Source organism: Ziziphus jujuba, chromosome 11 (genome assembly GCF_031755915.1).
Source record: "Ziziphus jujuba cultivar Dongzao chromosome 11, ASM3175591v1".
Taxonomy (NCBI): Eukaryota; Viridiplantae; Streptophyta; class Magnoliopsida; order Rosales; family Rhamnaceae; genus Ziziphus; species Ziziphus jujuba.
Genome location: NC_083389.1, coordinates 11,662,076 through 11,677,012, shown reverse-complemented (window position 1 = coordinate 11,677,012; position 14,937 = coordinate 11,662,076). Strand labels below are relative to the sequence as shown.

General features: G+C 34.0%; 2 protein-coding genes across 6 annotated transcripts; both read right to left on the bottom strand.

Annotated features, from left to right (window-relative positions):
• Positions 1–149: 149 nt before the first annotated feature.
• Positions 150–1,879, bottom strand: LOC107432373 (uncharacterized). The gene is made up of 3 exons (XM_016043499.4): positions 1,719–1,879; positions 615–714; positions 150–538 (listed from the first exon to the last, which is right to left on the bottom strand). The coding sequence occupies exons 2-3, from the start codon at positions 706–708 to the stop codon at positions 390–392; spliced, it is 243 nt and encodes an 80-aa protein (XP_015898985.1). The 5' UTR covers positions 709–714; positions 1,719–1,879; the 3' UTR covers positions 150–389.
• A 1,233-nt stretch (positions 1,880–3,112) lies between these two features.
• LOC107432371 (protein SEMI-ROLLED LEAF 2) lies at positions 3,113–14,213 on the bottom strand. 5 transcript variants are annotated; one of them, XM_016043496.4, is made up of 20 exons: positions 13,913–14,213; positions 13,402–13,731; positions 12,514–12,588; positions 10,709–10,824; positions 10,043–10,157; positions 9,798–9,926; positions 9,002–9,049; positions 8,599–8,786; positions 8,290–8,486; positions 7,889–8,181; positions 7,548–7,697; positions 7,021–7,449; positions 6,776–6,925; positions 6,061–6,169; positions 4,969–5,093; positions 4,670–4,864; positions 4,445–4,585; positions 4,248–4,373; positions 3,904–4,116; positions 3,113–3,742 (listed from the first exon to the last, which is right to left on the bottom strand). In XM_016043496.4, exons 2-20 carry the CDS (start codon positions 13,546–13,548, stop codon positions 3,578–3,580), a joined length of 3,111 nt encoding a protein of 1,036 aa, XP_015898982.3. In that variant the 5' UTR covers positions 13,549–13,731; positions 13,913–14,213; the 3' UTR covers positions 3,113–3,577. The 5 variants fall into 5 exon arrangements, with proteins under 5 accessions (XP_015898982.3, XP_015898983.3, XP_024935446.3 ...); XM_016043497.4 differs by having other exon boundaries at positions 6,094–6,169; XM_025079678.3 differs by having other exon boundaries at positions 13,402–13,671.
• Positions 14,214–14,937: the final 724 nt, after the last annotated feature.

Here is a 14,937-nt window from a genome sequence, read left to right as displayed (position 1 = left end):
AGGGAAAAAACAGTCATCATTAATAGAAATTGTATTAGAATCATCTTTCATTCCCTACCTTCTGTTTACAATATCCAAATTTACTGAAACATTATTAGGTTACAGAACTTATTGTGATTAAACTGCTAGCAAGCTATCAAACACGAATCTAAGAAAAAAAATTGATTTCAACACTTATTAATTTAAAACAAGGTTCACAGCATTATCAGCATTATCAGACCAACAACGACCAAGCAGTTCACACAGATATAAAGGGGCAAAACAGCCATTATAATCTGAAATAGCATCCCCAACTTTAAGAATACTCTCCAGGCTAAACAATATGTTTATGAATCAGTGTAGAGGCAAAGCCACTAAAGTAGGAGCAAATTAAGAAAATGAGGAAAACTTCATTGTTCAGTGCTGGACTTGACAATGAAATTCTGGCGACTGATGGGATTCATGACCACCGGTGGACCTGCAGTCCGAGGCCATGCCTGAAACTTCTTGTCAGTTTCTTCCCACCATTCTTTTCTTGCAACGGTCGATGGGGTAGTACCTGAGTGAAAAAAATCATAAAATTAGAATAAGAAAACAATTTTAAGTCTTTAAATGACAACTATAACTTGACTTGCCTCCGAATATCTTCTTGTCTGCAATAAAGTGATCAAATGCCCAAGCAAGTGCAAATGATCCCACAACAGCAGATACGATGGCTTTGGCTGTCATTTTGAACTGCAAACAAAATAAGCATATAAATAATAATCCTATACCATGACAACCTGCGCCAAGATGGCTACCAGTGAAGAAGAATGGATCATTAAACATCCTCAACATTTAAATCAATTGAGGTGTCCACCTATCTACCAAACGCCTCTCAACCACAAATATCCAGACACTCCCAAAATGGAGTACTGAATTTGGCATCCCCTTATCAACTTTGAGGAATGGAACGGAAGTGTAGTCGACGGGCTAGGAGTGGCCTTCAGCTTTAATACCACACTTGGAATGTGCAAAAGGTGGGAATCAATTTCTGTTCTACAAAGATTAACTAGACATACCAAAATTTCAAACAGAGTACAGTTTTTGGAAAACTAACAAATTTCCTGGCTAAAAATAACGTGTGTCAAACTAAGGCTACACTTAATGACAACGCACAGGCCTATAATTAACTCAGAACAATAGATCTCTAAATGTAAAACTTAAAATGATAGTTCAAAGAGATGATAGTGGATTGGAATCCTTAAATTAACCCAAATATGACATAGCAAAACCACGGATGTCCCAGATTGGAGCATCACATAGATAACATTGGAGCAAATTGCATCCTTCAACCCCTCCCAAAAGCCTGCAAGCACTGGCCTCTGCATTGCTGTGTTCTTTTGACTTATTCAAAAAAATTCATTCACAGGAATTTGCCTAACCAACAAATTTTCATTAAAAAAAATATATATATATATATCAAAGCCTTTATTAAGAAAAAGCAGAAAACTGATTATATCCGATAACATCCAGGCGGTAATTTCAGGGACAGAGCTTGACCGATTAAATAAAAACTCATCGTCGACTCATTAACTTCGACAAGCAAAATAAAAGTTTCAAAATGAAGGTTAATAATAATCCAAAAATACCTAAACCTCAATGGGTACTAGACTATTAAACACAACAAATTAATACATATATATATATATATACACATATCAAAGATAACGAGATCAGAGTCAGAAACCCTAGATTACCTCTTGAGCCGATTTCGTACAAGTCGTTCACCGTGGCTCTCGAACCTTCAAAAACCTTATTCCTCTTTCTGCCAAGCCAAACACAGCGCAAATTTTTATATGCCAGGTATTTTTACCATTTTATAAAATAGTAGCTCTCTGGCGCTTTGCTCTTTCAAAACGACCACGTTTTCAATATTCTGATTTTATATTGAGTAAGTTCTAGTTCTTATACAATTATATACATTCAATTTTATTTTATTTTTTTTTGGCTGAAACTATACAGTCCAATTTATTAAACGTACTAAAATACCTTTATATTTTTTTAAAACTTCAATTATTAATTTCTTTTTTTAAATTTTTTAAACTTTTCCACTTAAAGCATTAGCCGCGGCTTGTGACTAACCGCCTATGGCTACCAAGGAAGTTACCGTAAACCCATAGCGCAGCTGCCACTTTGTCTCTTTTTTTTTTTTCTTGAAAAAATAAATCTGGCATTTTTTATTCTTAATTAATTATTATTATTATTATTTTTTAACTTCTAAAGAGGGATACTAACAGTATCAGAAAGCTGGATTTGGAGTTTTTAGAGGGCATATGCCAATTGTATATCAGCCAGAAAACATCAGTCATTGATCTTTCTTTTTCTATATTTAAAAAAAAAAAAAAAGGGGAACGCTGAGAAAGAAAAAAGATTATATATATATATATATATATGATTTGAAAAAGCAAAAGAAAAAAAAATATATATATTTTGAGTAATTAAAATATATGAAACTTTAAAGAGTTTAAAGAATGAAATTGTAAAAAGCATCTTTCTTTTTCATATTGCAAAACTAGCTGTCACGTGATATTTATTTCATTTTACTTTTTTTTTTTCCCACCAAAAATAGTCATAAGGCTAAAAGAAATAAACAACTAGATATGGATGATGAAGATGTAGAATTCAACTAAAAATTCCTCAGTTTATAGATAAAATACTTTTAAGAGTTTAAATTAATTTTTTAAAATATATGATAAAAAAATCTAATAACTATACAAATTTTCCTTCTACGTCGCCTATAAATTTCTAATACCACCACGATTCATCTTCTCTTGGGTTTATTTAATCAGAGCAGAAAATAACCACCATTCAAGCATATTTGTCTTCTGTTTTGTTTTTCTTCTCTCTCTTTATTTATTTATCTTATGTATTTTCCATTAAAAAAATACATAAAGATGATTTTCAACGTTGTATGTGGTTACATATATGATGATTTTCATTAGGTCTCTTTCTCTTTATCATGTTTCACAAATGGGTAAGCAACTTAAAGGATGTCTCAAAGATAGTCAAATTTTTCAATATGAGAGGGGGAGGGGAAAAAATAAAAAACAAAAAGCAGGCAATACCATTAAGAGGCATTTAACAACATTTTCATCTCTATTTTATAGAGGAGTCTTCAATTACCATATAATCTCAAAAGATCAGTTCTTCAAACTTTACAAACACAACTCCATAGGAACAGTAAAGAAAACAATAAATAAATAACATTTTTGTACATCTTACTACAAAAACCTACAGAAAACTTCAGATGACTAGGGAGGAAGTGGGGTCGAAGACAACTCTCCTATATATGTATTCATGTACACAATGTTGGAAAAAAAAGGAAAAAAAAAAATATATATATATATATATAGGAATGAAAGAATGAAAAAAATTGCAATTTGGAAAAATAAAAAATAAAATAAATACAAAAAAAGGGAAGAAGAAGAAGAAGAAGAAGAAGTAATGAAACTTGGCTGATCTTTGCTCATAACAACTCTCTCTGCAGAATACTAAGAAGCAGATTCAAAAGGTAAAGTTTTCCAATAAATCTGGTGAGTCTTTTCACGGGTTTTTCTTAACAACCAGCAGCTTTTAGGAAGTTATCATATGGACTTGATGCCGGTAATCTGAACAAGTTTGGGGGATGCTTGTACTCAGTTGAACACTGCATAGGAACCGGGCTCAAGGGTGGTTTGCTTGCGTTGGCAGTGAAGTTCTCATCAATAGAGGGATTATGTACCTGCATTGTCATTTTAAGTTCACAAATTTTAGATGTTTCACACAGAGCCACCATATTTATAGTTATCAGAGAGGCATGTGATCTATACCAGTACTTCTAATTATATGCATGAATCAATAAAAGTATCAATAGTTTAAGAAACCAAGAGCCAAAGAAAGTACCCCATTTGAATAGGATGCTATCTTTCTCACTTCATCGTTTTGGTCCTGTAAAGAGTTGATTAGACTTTCCTGAATCTGATGGGCATGCATTAAATCGGACATCTTTTTCTGCTTTCCTCTAAGAAGTGTTTCACAGTGGCTGGCCATTTCCTTGTAAGGCACATCTGATGTTGAAATGGACATCCTTCCCACTTGATGTGCAGTTTCCAAGACCTGCGCATTATCACAATATTGTAATGCAGAACTTTTGTCACTCAAAAAAATTGCTTGATTACTTTCCAACTAAACATCATTCTACATTAAAGAAACAGAAACTAAATAAGCGAATGTGCTGGCTAGCATACCGATTCCAACAGTTGATTGACACTCAAAAGACTGGGACCTTCCATGGAAACTTGTGACTTGTGCCTTATCTGACCATCAAAAGAATCTAGAAAAGAATCATCATCTATAGAAAAACGTGGACCAACCTGCACAGCGACAATAAATATTCAGCCCCCAGTACTGACAAAGCAAAATAGAAGCTCCGAAAAGTAATTACCTCATTAGCAGATTTACTCTCTGTTGAGCCAATCGTATATGCTTTACGTGGAGTATCAATTAACAACTGTCCTCCCAATGGACAGACATCATCAGGTATGAAGTCACTGAGCAGCTGTTCTCTTATAGTTGACAACTCAGACTGCAAAAGGATACAACTTTCCGTTACTACATTAAAATTACAATGTTTATTAAAGGTGGTTTGCTTAAAAGTTCAAAAGTCTACATCTGGCAAATTTTCCAAGCTCTTCAGGATTTCAGTAGCGTAGGATTCCCTGGTTTGATCTTCAGTAATCACTATTTTTAAAAGAGATTTTATAGCTGAACTGTTGTCTTCTTTAGATCCATAAGCATTTGCATTGGATCCACTGTTAACAGCTTGTAATTTGCTTTCATCCACTAAACATAGGAACGGATCAACCTGATCCAAGCATATAAAGGCATTAAGTTAAACATGCAATTTTTCATAGAAAACTTGCAAGGTTGACCAATGTGAATATAACTTATCAACATTGACAAATATACCATTTTATTTGTAGCTGTCTGCGCACCATGAACAAGAGAAAGAATATTGTATGCTTTTGATGAAAAGAGAATCATTGAAGTTGCCAAGGTAAATAGGGACCGACGACGGCATGGTGGCAGTGGCTCTGAAATGAAAGAGGCAAATGATCTGAGTTGAAGTTAAGAAATTATGGTGACACCAAAAGAAAAAAAGAAAAAAAAATGGTGGCCAAAGTAAAGCCTAAGTAAATCCAGTCAATTTTTATACTCCTTATCTCAATTATTACTCTAAAAGACAGGAAAAAAAAAAACGTCCATTTTAAAAGATATTCAAATGTCATTATATTGGAAGATGATATAAAAGGGTTAATTGTTTTCTGTATTTCCTTGCCAACAAATTTATTGAAATTGATACACATTGAGCCTATTGTCAAGTTGTAGGTGAGCTGTGAATAGATTAGGATATCAGTTGAAATCCCTTTAATTAAGGGATCCAGTTAGATAGATTTTTCTATATTTAGGATTGAGTTAGTTTCCTATTTTTCTCTTGTAATCTATTATATAATACCGTGTATTGTCAATACGGGAATGAATCAATTTTTCCTCAATCACAAATAATTCCTATTTCTGTTCATGGTATCAGAGCCAGAGATCCAAGAGGCCTTGAGTTCAAAACTCTACAACTCCATACAAAATAAATAATAAATTAAAAACACATGTAAGGACCCAGAAAGAAGCCCAAAAGAGGCAAGCCTACATTTGAAGGGGAGTGAGAAAAATATAAATCAAATGAAAGCCCACATTCCATTAGCTTAAGCTTTTGGGATCAGTGGTAATTCAACACCTATTTATAGACAGTGTCAAAAACCAATTAGATCTATGTATAAGCTAATCCAGCAAACTCAGAATTTCCTAAATATTCCTGACATGTGTCTGGGCCACAAATCATAACATACATAATGCTCCCCTTTATTTGTATAACACTTTCATTGAAACATACAAATATTGGTACCTTCACACATCTTTCATTCTCTGATCCAAATATTATGAAACTACCAATAATCATATGTCACCATCCACTTTAACATGAAGATGCAATATATTCATATTTACCAGTTTGGATTGAATTTGGCTTTGGTAGCTCACCTCCTTCACTAAGAGAAATGTTCCGCAATGAAAATGCTAGCTGAAAACTACGAACTAGAACCTCATGACTGGAATTCTGCACGATATGATATTGATCAGATCAAAGAAAAATGAAATGAATATATTGACCTTGACCTTGCCAATTGCAGTATCTCTCTTGATTCATTTATGAAAAGTACCATCAGTAACACAAGTAAAATTCCAGGAAAATAAAACTAAAATCACATTATCCCATTAAGAACTACTTTAGATTCAGAAATTGCAAGCTGATAATATACTAATTACATTCCATTATAACCTAGGATGCTGGAATTACACTTAATCATCATAAAGCAGTGAGTAATTTGGCAAGTAAAGAACAAGTATTTAAGCGGAGACTGCAAATAGAGGTTCCAACTTTAAAGTCATTATTTAATCATAGCTTTACTTAAAATAGGTTCAATAAAATATGAAGATTAGAATGCAAGAACAGCTTCCCCCTAGATGTAAAATCCTGATAGACATATGTAGCACCAAGCACTAACAAATATATGATTACAAACATGCTATAAATGTGTACTAATATAAGCATCATCTAAGAAAGTAAAAAAGAAACAGAAAAAGGAAGGAATCTGCCCGTGAAAAACAATTCTAACTCATACAGAAGGAAAGATCCATTATCCATTCTTAATGCAGCATTTACCTTGGCTCGAGAAAACAGCAATACAAGGCTGTATGTATGTGCAATTGCTTCATAGTTTTCAGGCAAGTTTTTAGGAGAGAGGGATTGTGCCCAAATTGATGATAGCAAGAGAGTTATCTGCTGGCTACTCAGTCTGAGGGAATTTGCCTCCTGAAGTTTAATATGCATAACAGTCATTAAAAAGGTTTCAATAATTTGACATAATTACTCTGCCTCTAATATTAATAGTAGTCATTAACACTTACAGGTTCTTTGGTTGACTTATTTATATTATTTCTATCTGCTGTCGAAGGACCAGGCGGGCTTTCCATAATGTATGACCGACTATAAGATGACTTCAATCTAGTCATTACTCCATTATTATTATTTCTTGGTTCCCCATTGCAAACAAAGTTTTCTTGATTTCCTTGAAAAACATTTTCCAATGATGAAAATTTCTCTTTCTTTAGCTTCTCAAAAAGAGCAGCTGAAGAGGAAAAGACAGAAACAGTTCTTGAGAGAGTCCTTGGAAGATCCAAGCCCTTCTTAGTCTCAGGCATAGATGAATACGGACGAGGAAAAACTGAAGTTGGCACAAGAACAACAGAAAAAATGCGGTGGGCACCAACTCGTGTTTCGTGATCTGGATGTACCATTGCAGGGAGTAGCTGATGAAACAAAGTTTCAGGAAAAGCCTGTGCCAAAAGAAAAATGCATTGATAAACACTACATTAATTTTAAGGCTTAAAGTATCCAAAAAAAATTGAAAGCATACAGAAATTTTGCTTCTTGCCTTGCTTTGATAGGATAGATTAGGTAAAGAGGCTACAATCTGAGCGGTACGGTAAACTGCAGAAATAGTAGTTCTGGCTATGACAGTAATAGTTGAGATATTCTCCAACAACCCAGCCATAACATCAAGAACTGGGCCAGCTTCTCCAACCTGTTTACCAAGTACAGTTTAGTCTTTAGCCTTGGAAACATTCAACAATGATAACAGATTCCAAGAGAACATATGGAAACCTAAAAAGATCACTGAGCTATTTGAAATGGAAAGACAAATAACAATGAAATATAAGCAAATTTTAGCTTACTATTGATAAAGTGATAAAATTTTGAGTGTAAAGTTACCACCTTATGTGTCAACTGTACAAGGCACTCATCCACTGCCTCTCTAAAACTTTTATTCCATTTTATCACATCAGCTCCCAGATTTGCATCATCCAGTGAGCAATGTATGCTCTTCCGTAAATGCCTGACGACGTCACTTACTGCAGCAATTATTGCAACAGAAGACTCAACTTTTGCATGTTGAGAAAGGGAGGTGGTAACCTCAACAATATCGAGCTGCATGTCGGGTTCTTTAAGAACATTCTTATGATCTAAATGTTTAATTAAAATAGACAGCAAGACATGTGTATTTTGCCCTGAAAAAGAAAAAGTTGGATAAATATCAATCAGTTGATTATCAAGGTACATCTGGAGTTAGAAACAGGAAAGGACCTCAGAAATACGAAAAAATTCAGATAAATTACCAAAACTATCCATTAAAAACTGCATATCCTTTAGGACTGGAAAGGCAAGCCCATGCTCAAGAGACCATAACTTTTCACTATCGAAGTAACGGAACAAAGACTCCAAAACACGTCGTATGGTTGTAGCCTCCTTGGCAAGATTGGCCATGTTCCGAAGGCAAACCCGGGACCAAAAGCAGGGGCTCTTGGCATCTTCCCTGTGAGAAGAAAAGAGCTATAATTTATTAATAAGTAATGATTTAAACTAAAAATCCATACACATATATTTAAAGAAAAATACTCAAAGAAGCTTGTCCCAAGAGAGATTACAATGTCGCATTCACTTTGCCTTTGTCATTAACGATGGCCCTCCATGAAGGTACTCTCGTTATTATCTCTGGTGAAGGTGAAACGTGACCCTCATTCTTTTTCACTTCTTGGACCCACTTACTTCTGGAACCTTCAGGGTTTCCTGATTTTTTACAACCTCCATAATTTTCTAATACTACTGAAACCACCTGTTTATGATAATTGAGAAAATAAAAATTTGCGAAAAAAAAAAAAATAGTAAAATCTTCCTTATTATATTTGCAAAATTATTTTCCCATTACTCAACAAGAAAAATTACTATATTACGGATGCAGAGCAAAAATAGAAAAAGAATATGTGTATTAAGAAAGCAAAAGACAGAAAAACATAAAATAAATCTTGCAGTAAGTCTAAACACACTTACATTATCAAACTCAGCCGAAATATGAGAGTTTTCACCCATGAACCAAACCTATAAAGATTCAATTTGCATTAGAAATTAGGTATGAACATGCCTACTATTAGACAAAATCTAGGACACCAAATGAAAATAGACCTTTTTTGATGCAAAAAATGAAAATAGACTGGTAATACCAAAATGTGAGCAATAAAATCATTGAAAACAACAACAACAACAACAACAACAATAATGAGGCTTGTTAAAGAATCCCAAAAAATGCTTTCATGATAGATAATGACGATGGCTAAGTTCCCAATCTGTTGAACTTTTAGCATGCTTCCCATTAGACCAACCATCCTTTTGTGGAGTTACAAGACAGAGAAAGCCATGTACAAACAAATTTTATAAGATTATTGGGCCGACAGAATTGTTCATTAATCAGGCTATGAATGTCATAGGGGCTATGACAGTCACTAGGGGGAAGAGAAGACTTATTGGAGTATGCTTCCATGGCAAGAGCCTCTGCTAGTTCCCATCCATAGACAAAAGTCCACAGAAAGTAGGCCATCGTATGGAGAGAACGTTTTTCTTGTCTTTCTAGAGGAACAGGAAGATCTTGACTCTCATGGAGCCCAAAAAAGAAAGCAAAAAGGAACTTAACATCTTTATATATTGGGAGGTGTGGGTGGAGATTCAGATTGGAGATATAGGATTCCAATACTAAATTACTTTTTCTTTATTTTCTTAAACACCAAAACCAATAGGTGTTTTAGATGGTATTGTTTTTGAAGAGACTGCAACAGAAAATTTAAAAGAATACCATAGAAGAAAGGGCTCGCAGCCCAGCTGAACGTAGATTACATGCTCGTTCATCTTCCCCCGCCTCTTGAGCTAACAGACAGAGTTTTGGAATAAAACCTTCTAAATTAAACATGCTACTCCCATCTGCCTGCAAAATTCATAAAGATGAAATTGAGTTTGTGATAGTAAATTACAGCTGAATCCGACATCCAATATTTTATAACTATAAGATCTATAACAAAATATAACACCACAGGAAACAACCTGGTTATTTATGAAGTCGAAAAGAGTCTGGCATCCCATAATTCTCATTTCATCTTGTCGTGTTTGATCCAGCAGAGCATGCATGATGCTTAGTAAGCTATTTGCAAACAAAGGCCTGAAAAAAGCATGAACAGCTCATGATACTGCTTTAACTTGTCAGCATATAAAATGATACAACTGTACTTCTATTTTAAGGTATTCTTACCGGTTTGTAAAAATTGAGAATTGTTGATACTATCAGTCCTAAAATTTGAAAGTGATTATCCAAACAATAAACATAAGCATCAAAGGTAAACAATCACCTAAATCTTCCAAACAAGATAATATAAGAGACTATTGGAACTTAGCCAGCTATAAACATAAAACAACATCTCCATATGTTCTTTACCCCTTGCCCACTAACTAGGTGAGTAAGCAATTGTGGCTTCAGAAAATATTAGGTAATTTCAATATTCATGATCATCACCTTCCATATAGTTTGTCACTATAAGATTAAAATGCAACACATAAAATACGTGTAATAAATTGCTCTTGTTGTAAACCTTCTCAATCAACTAATCAAGCAGTGATAGGTTCTAACTGCAGAAATTTCAAACCATTTAAAAGACAGGATTAAAATAAAAATAAAAAATAAAAAAATAAAAATTCAAAATGAGAGGAACTTACATTTGCTCCTTGCATGAAACCAACAACTTCTTGTAAATGCACAAGACGATTTTTACAGCATGAAAATTCTCATTTCTCAATTCCTTGTAGCACCTTTGCTCAATAGAATTTGTCATCTGGTCACCATATATGCAACTTTCGTCAAAATTGAAGCGGTGTTATTTAGATAATTATTAATTAGAAGCTTGTCATTAAATTGGTAATGGATTGATTAAAAGACCAAAAAAAAGAGAGAGAGAGAGAGTAAAAATAGCATGAAAGGAGACATTTCCAGTCCATAGACTAAGCAGGAATAGAACTCTATACTGATATACAAAGTTGGTATAGTGTATAAGGTTTTATCAGTTCTTAATTTCTTCTAACATTGTATTATAGCCATCAACAAACATCACATACACATGAATACTCCTACCAGTATTTGAGATATATCATTTTTTCTATATCTCAACACCCCCTAGCAAAGCATTAGAGTACTACCAATAGAGTTATCAGCAAATATCAGTATTAAATCACAGTTGGACTATTGAAGTATCTGATAATATCAAAGCAATTTGGCATTACTTTTAGATATGACTTGTTTTCCATGATTAACAGTATTCATTAAGATATGACCAAACCAAGGCTTCTTTCATTTGACTAACACAACACCTAAGTATCTATTTGTCATTCACATTTTGCAGCCCAACCACCCAAGTTTTAAATCGAAATGTCAGTTTCAAGCTCAGCAACCTTGCTTTCACTCATTAAAGGTAACACCTTTTCTCTTCAGAAAGTTTACAATAACAAATCTTCCATTGTCCTTTATTTGTGGCCCCATCATTCTCATTTCCTTGGAAACACTCATATATCCCAGGTGGACCATAGTAGTATTTAGGACTTCCAGATGTATAATTAAATCTGTGGATTTATTTTGCATCTGGATTATTTCAGCTAAACAGCTAAAAAGAGACAAATTGAAACTCTTTTCAAGTGCAATACAGTTCTTTTCATAAATTAGAGGCTTATAAAATCACTAATGGATATACAATTTTCCATCAAGAGAGAAATCAGGTAATTCTTAAGGGCAAGAACGCCAGCTGACAATTCAAGAGGATTCAAAAGGGTCATTGACCTCTGTTATGATCAGGACAACACCTTCAGCTTCATCTAAATGACTGATACTTTGCTGCATGTCTATTAGAAAATGTGTGTGTGTGTGTGTGTGTGTGTGTGTGTGTATGTGTTAGTGCGAGTGCGTGAGAGAGAGAAATACACACAGAGGCAGAGACTGAAAGAGGCTTTACATTATAAGAATGAAGGTCCATTTGAAAGTGAGCACATTGAAGCAGAAATTAGAACAAGTAGATTTTGAAGGAGCTTATTGTTATTATTATTTTCTTGCTAAAACAATTTGAGCACAAACAAATTGTTGAAAACATTAATATAAAAATCAGAGATATAGAATGCTGAAAGATGCTTGCCCAAATCCCTGATGTTCAAATCTAGTAACTCTAGGAATACATAGCTCCTTTTTTTAACTTGTGAAATGTTTTGCATCAGTCACCCCCTAGGCAACAATTGGGATGGCAGTAGCCATTCCCAAAAACCTGAGCCATCCTGGGCTCAAACTAGGATGTGGTCGCTGAAAACATAGCTTACCAATCAAAGAAAAAGAAAAGGTTTTGCAATTTGCATCAGTTAAAATTCTGACCATGAAAGTGAAATGACAATGTATCATGTATGCATATGACACTTTCTTGCCATAACGCAAATGCCAACCTGTGATTCAGAATACACTTTATGTTTCTGTTCACTGCATATTATACCTTTGGGATGCGTAAAGGATTTTTAGCAGCATATTCACACAGCTTTCCTATCTTCCGATCATTTGGTCCTTCTTCCTATGAAAATGTAAAGAACCATTCTTGGATTAAATAAAAAGACATTTAGGGATGAAACCAAAATAAACACACAAAACCAAAATATGAAAGAGAAAAAGCAGTCATGTAAAACATATATATATATATATATATATATACAAGTGAACCATGGTTATACAAATAAAATTTATTTTTATATTGATCTTGCTTAAGGCAATCATGTATTAAAAGAAAATACCAAAATGACAAAATGAAAATACCAATATTTCATTCATAAGGCATGAAAGAAATGCAGAATACTCTGTTTCAACCAATACCAAACCCATACATATATATATATATATATATATACATATATGTATATATATTTGCAATAAATACCATACTCATACAGAACATATAAATTACAACTTTTCAACTTTTTATTAGAGTGATAAGTTAAGCTTGATGTTAACATTTTCAATCGACTGAACCATTTTAGGCCAATAACTTTTAATAACTCAATGATTTTTCATTGTTAAAAAGCACCCGAGTACACACCTACAACAGGTAGAAACTAAAAGGAACGTCATGTTCTAAGTAACACAGTACCAGTTGAGTGTATTTGTTTTCCATTTTGCTTTCAAATTAAGTCCAATGCATGAGAGGAATGACTTGGCTGTTAAATAGACAAGTAACAGAATTGGTCTTAGTTAGGTCAATTAATGGGCTAGTATATGTATTAAGTACAAGATTATAACAACATAACACTCCCCACCATTTATGATGCTGTTTACAATATAAATGTGACTAAAGAAACCCATGAAACCTACAAAAATTCCCAGACAGACACACCTGGTTACGAGGAAAAATGTCGGCGATGAGCTTCTTGTACCTCTTCACGGGCTGTCTAGACCTTGCTCTCATAGCGGGGCAGAAGAAACAAAGACTACCACAAGCAGGCAGAACTTGCCGGGAAATGACACCCTCGATGTTGCTCATTTTTCGAATTTTACACTCACCAGAAATATCAAACTGGGGCTTCTTTCAAAAACCTATAAGCTTTTTCTTTCCTTCCCTTCCGAACCAGTGAAGAACAAGAATTTGGAATATTATTTTTCGTGCCTAGAAGGGAAAGAAAGGCCGAAAAAGCAAATGGGTATTCCTCAAAATCAATAACCCAGCCTGTAAGTAACAATTTTTTTCTCTTTTAAGTCCCTAAAGCTTCAAATTCAATCAAAAAAACCACTTGACAAAACAATGTTATATCAAAATTCAACAAAAAGGGTTTTTGCAACAATGCCAAATGGATAAATAGGTCCACAAATTTTTTTCCAAAAAAAAAAAAAAGAAAAAAAAATTGTACCTCTGGATCAATGCCTGGAAAAGCAGACCGGGGGCTGGGAAACTCCACCTAAACCATGCAAAAAATGCACCGCACTTCTAGCATATTATACCGGAAACCTTGATATATATCCTCTCTCTCTCTCTCTCTCTCTCTTTCTCTTTAATCTCAAAATTCTCTCAAAATTTCAGTTTTTCATATTTTATACCAAAAAGGAAAATAATATCCGCCCTGCGCCTGCCAATGATGATTGAAATTGTCCACACGTCCAACGGTACTGAGTTCACCGGAGCGAGTATGCCAGCTATGAGACTGTGCCAGATCATAAATCACATAGCATTTTCCACCATTGGATCCAACCTGATGTTATCATGACCGTTGCTCAATGGGCCCCATGATGACTTGGATGCATTAAATTAACGTTTCGGTACACATATAGACATGCTGTCCTGACAGTTAAAATTACCCGCCCTTGTTTCAGTTACAACTTTACAATGTCATATTTTCGAAACAAACTTTAAAACAAACACAAAAACAAAAGCATAATTCCATTTGTTTTTCATACCAAAAACAACCTTTTCTTATCTGTTACTTTGGCTCCTCAAATAAGCTAAAAAAAAACCAAAACAAATTACCCAAAGATTTTTTAGATTCCACCAACTAAATTATTTTTCATTCGGGAAACGAATAAGCTTGATGTTAGAAATTATTTTAAAAAGCAAAAAATAATAAAAAGGGTTGTCGCTTTCTGAAAACATAAAAAGCAAAAATTTTGAAAAATAAGAAAACCAACCCCACTCAAAGCCATGCTCAAGGCAGGGATTGTCGGTGATGCATATTAAAGACTCGGTCCTTTTAAGAAATGAGAGAGAGATGGACCAGCATGTTGGGTGTGATTCATATGGAAAAAAACTCATAATACCCCAAGATTTTCAAACTGATTTTACAATATTTCAATGGGTATTTATTAAAATTAAATAAGATATTCCACAATCATTGTCCATTAGCCTTCATGATTCACGAAGTTGTGCTTGCACTGCAAGAAA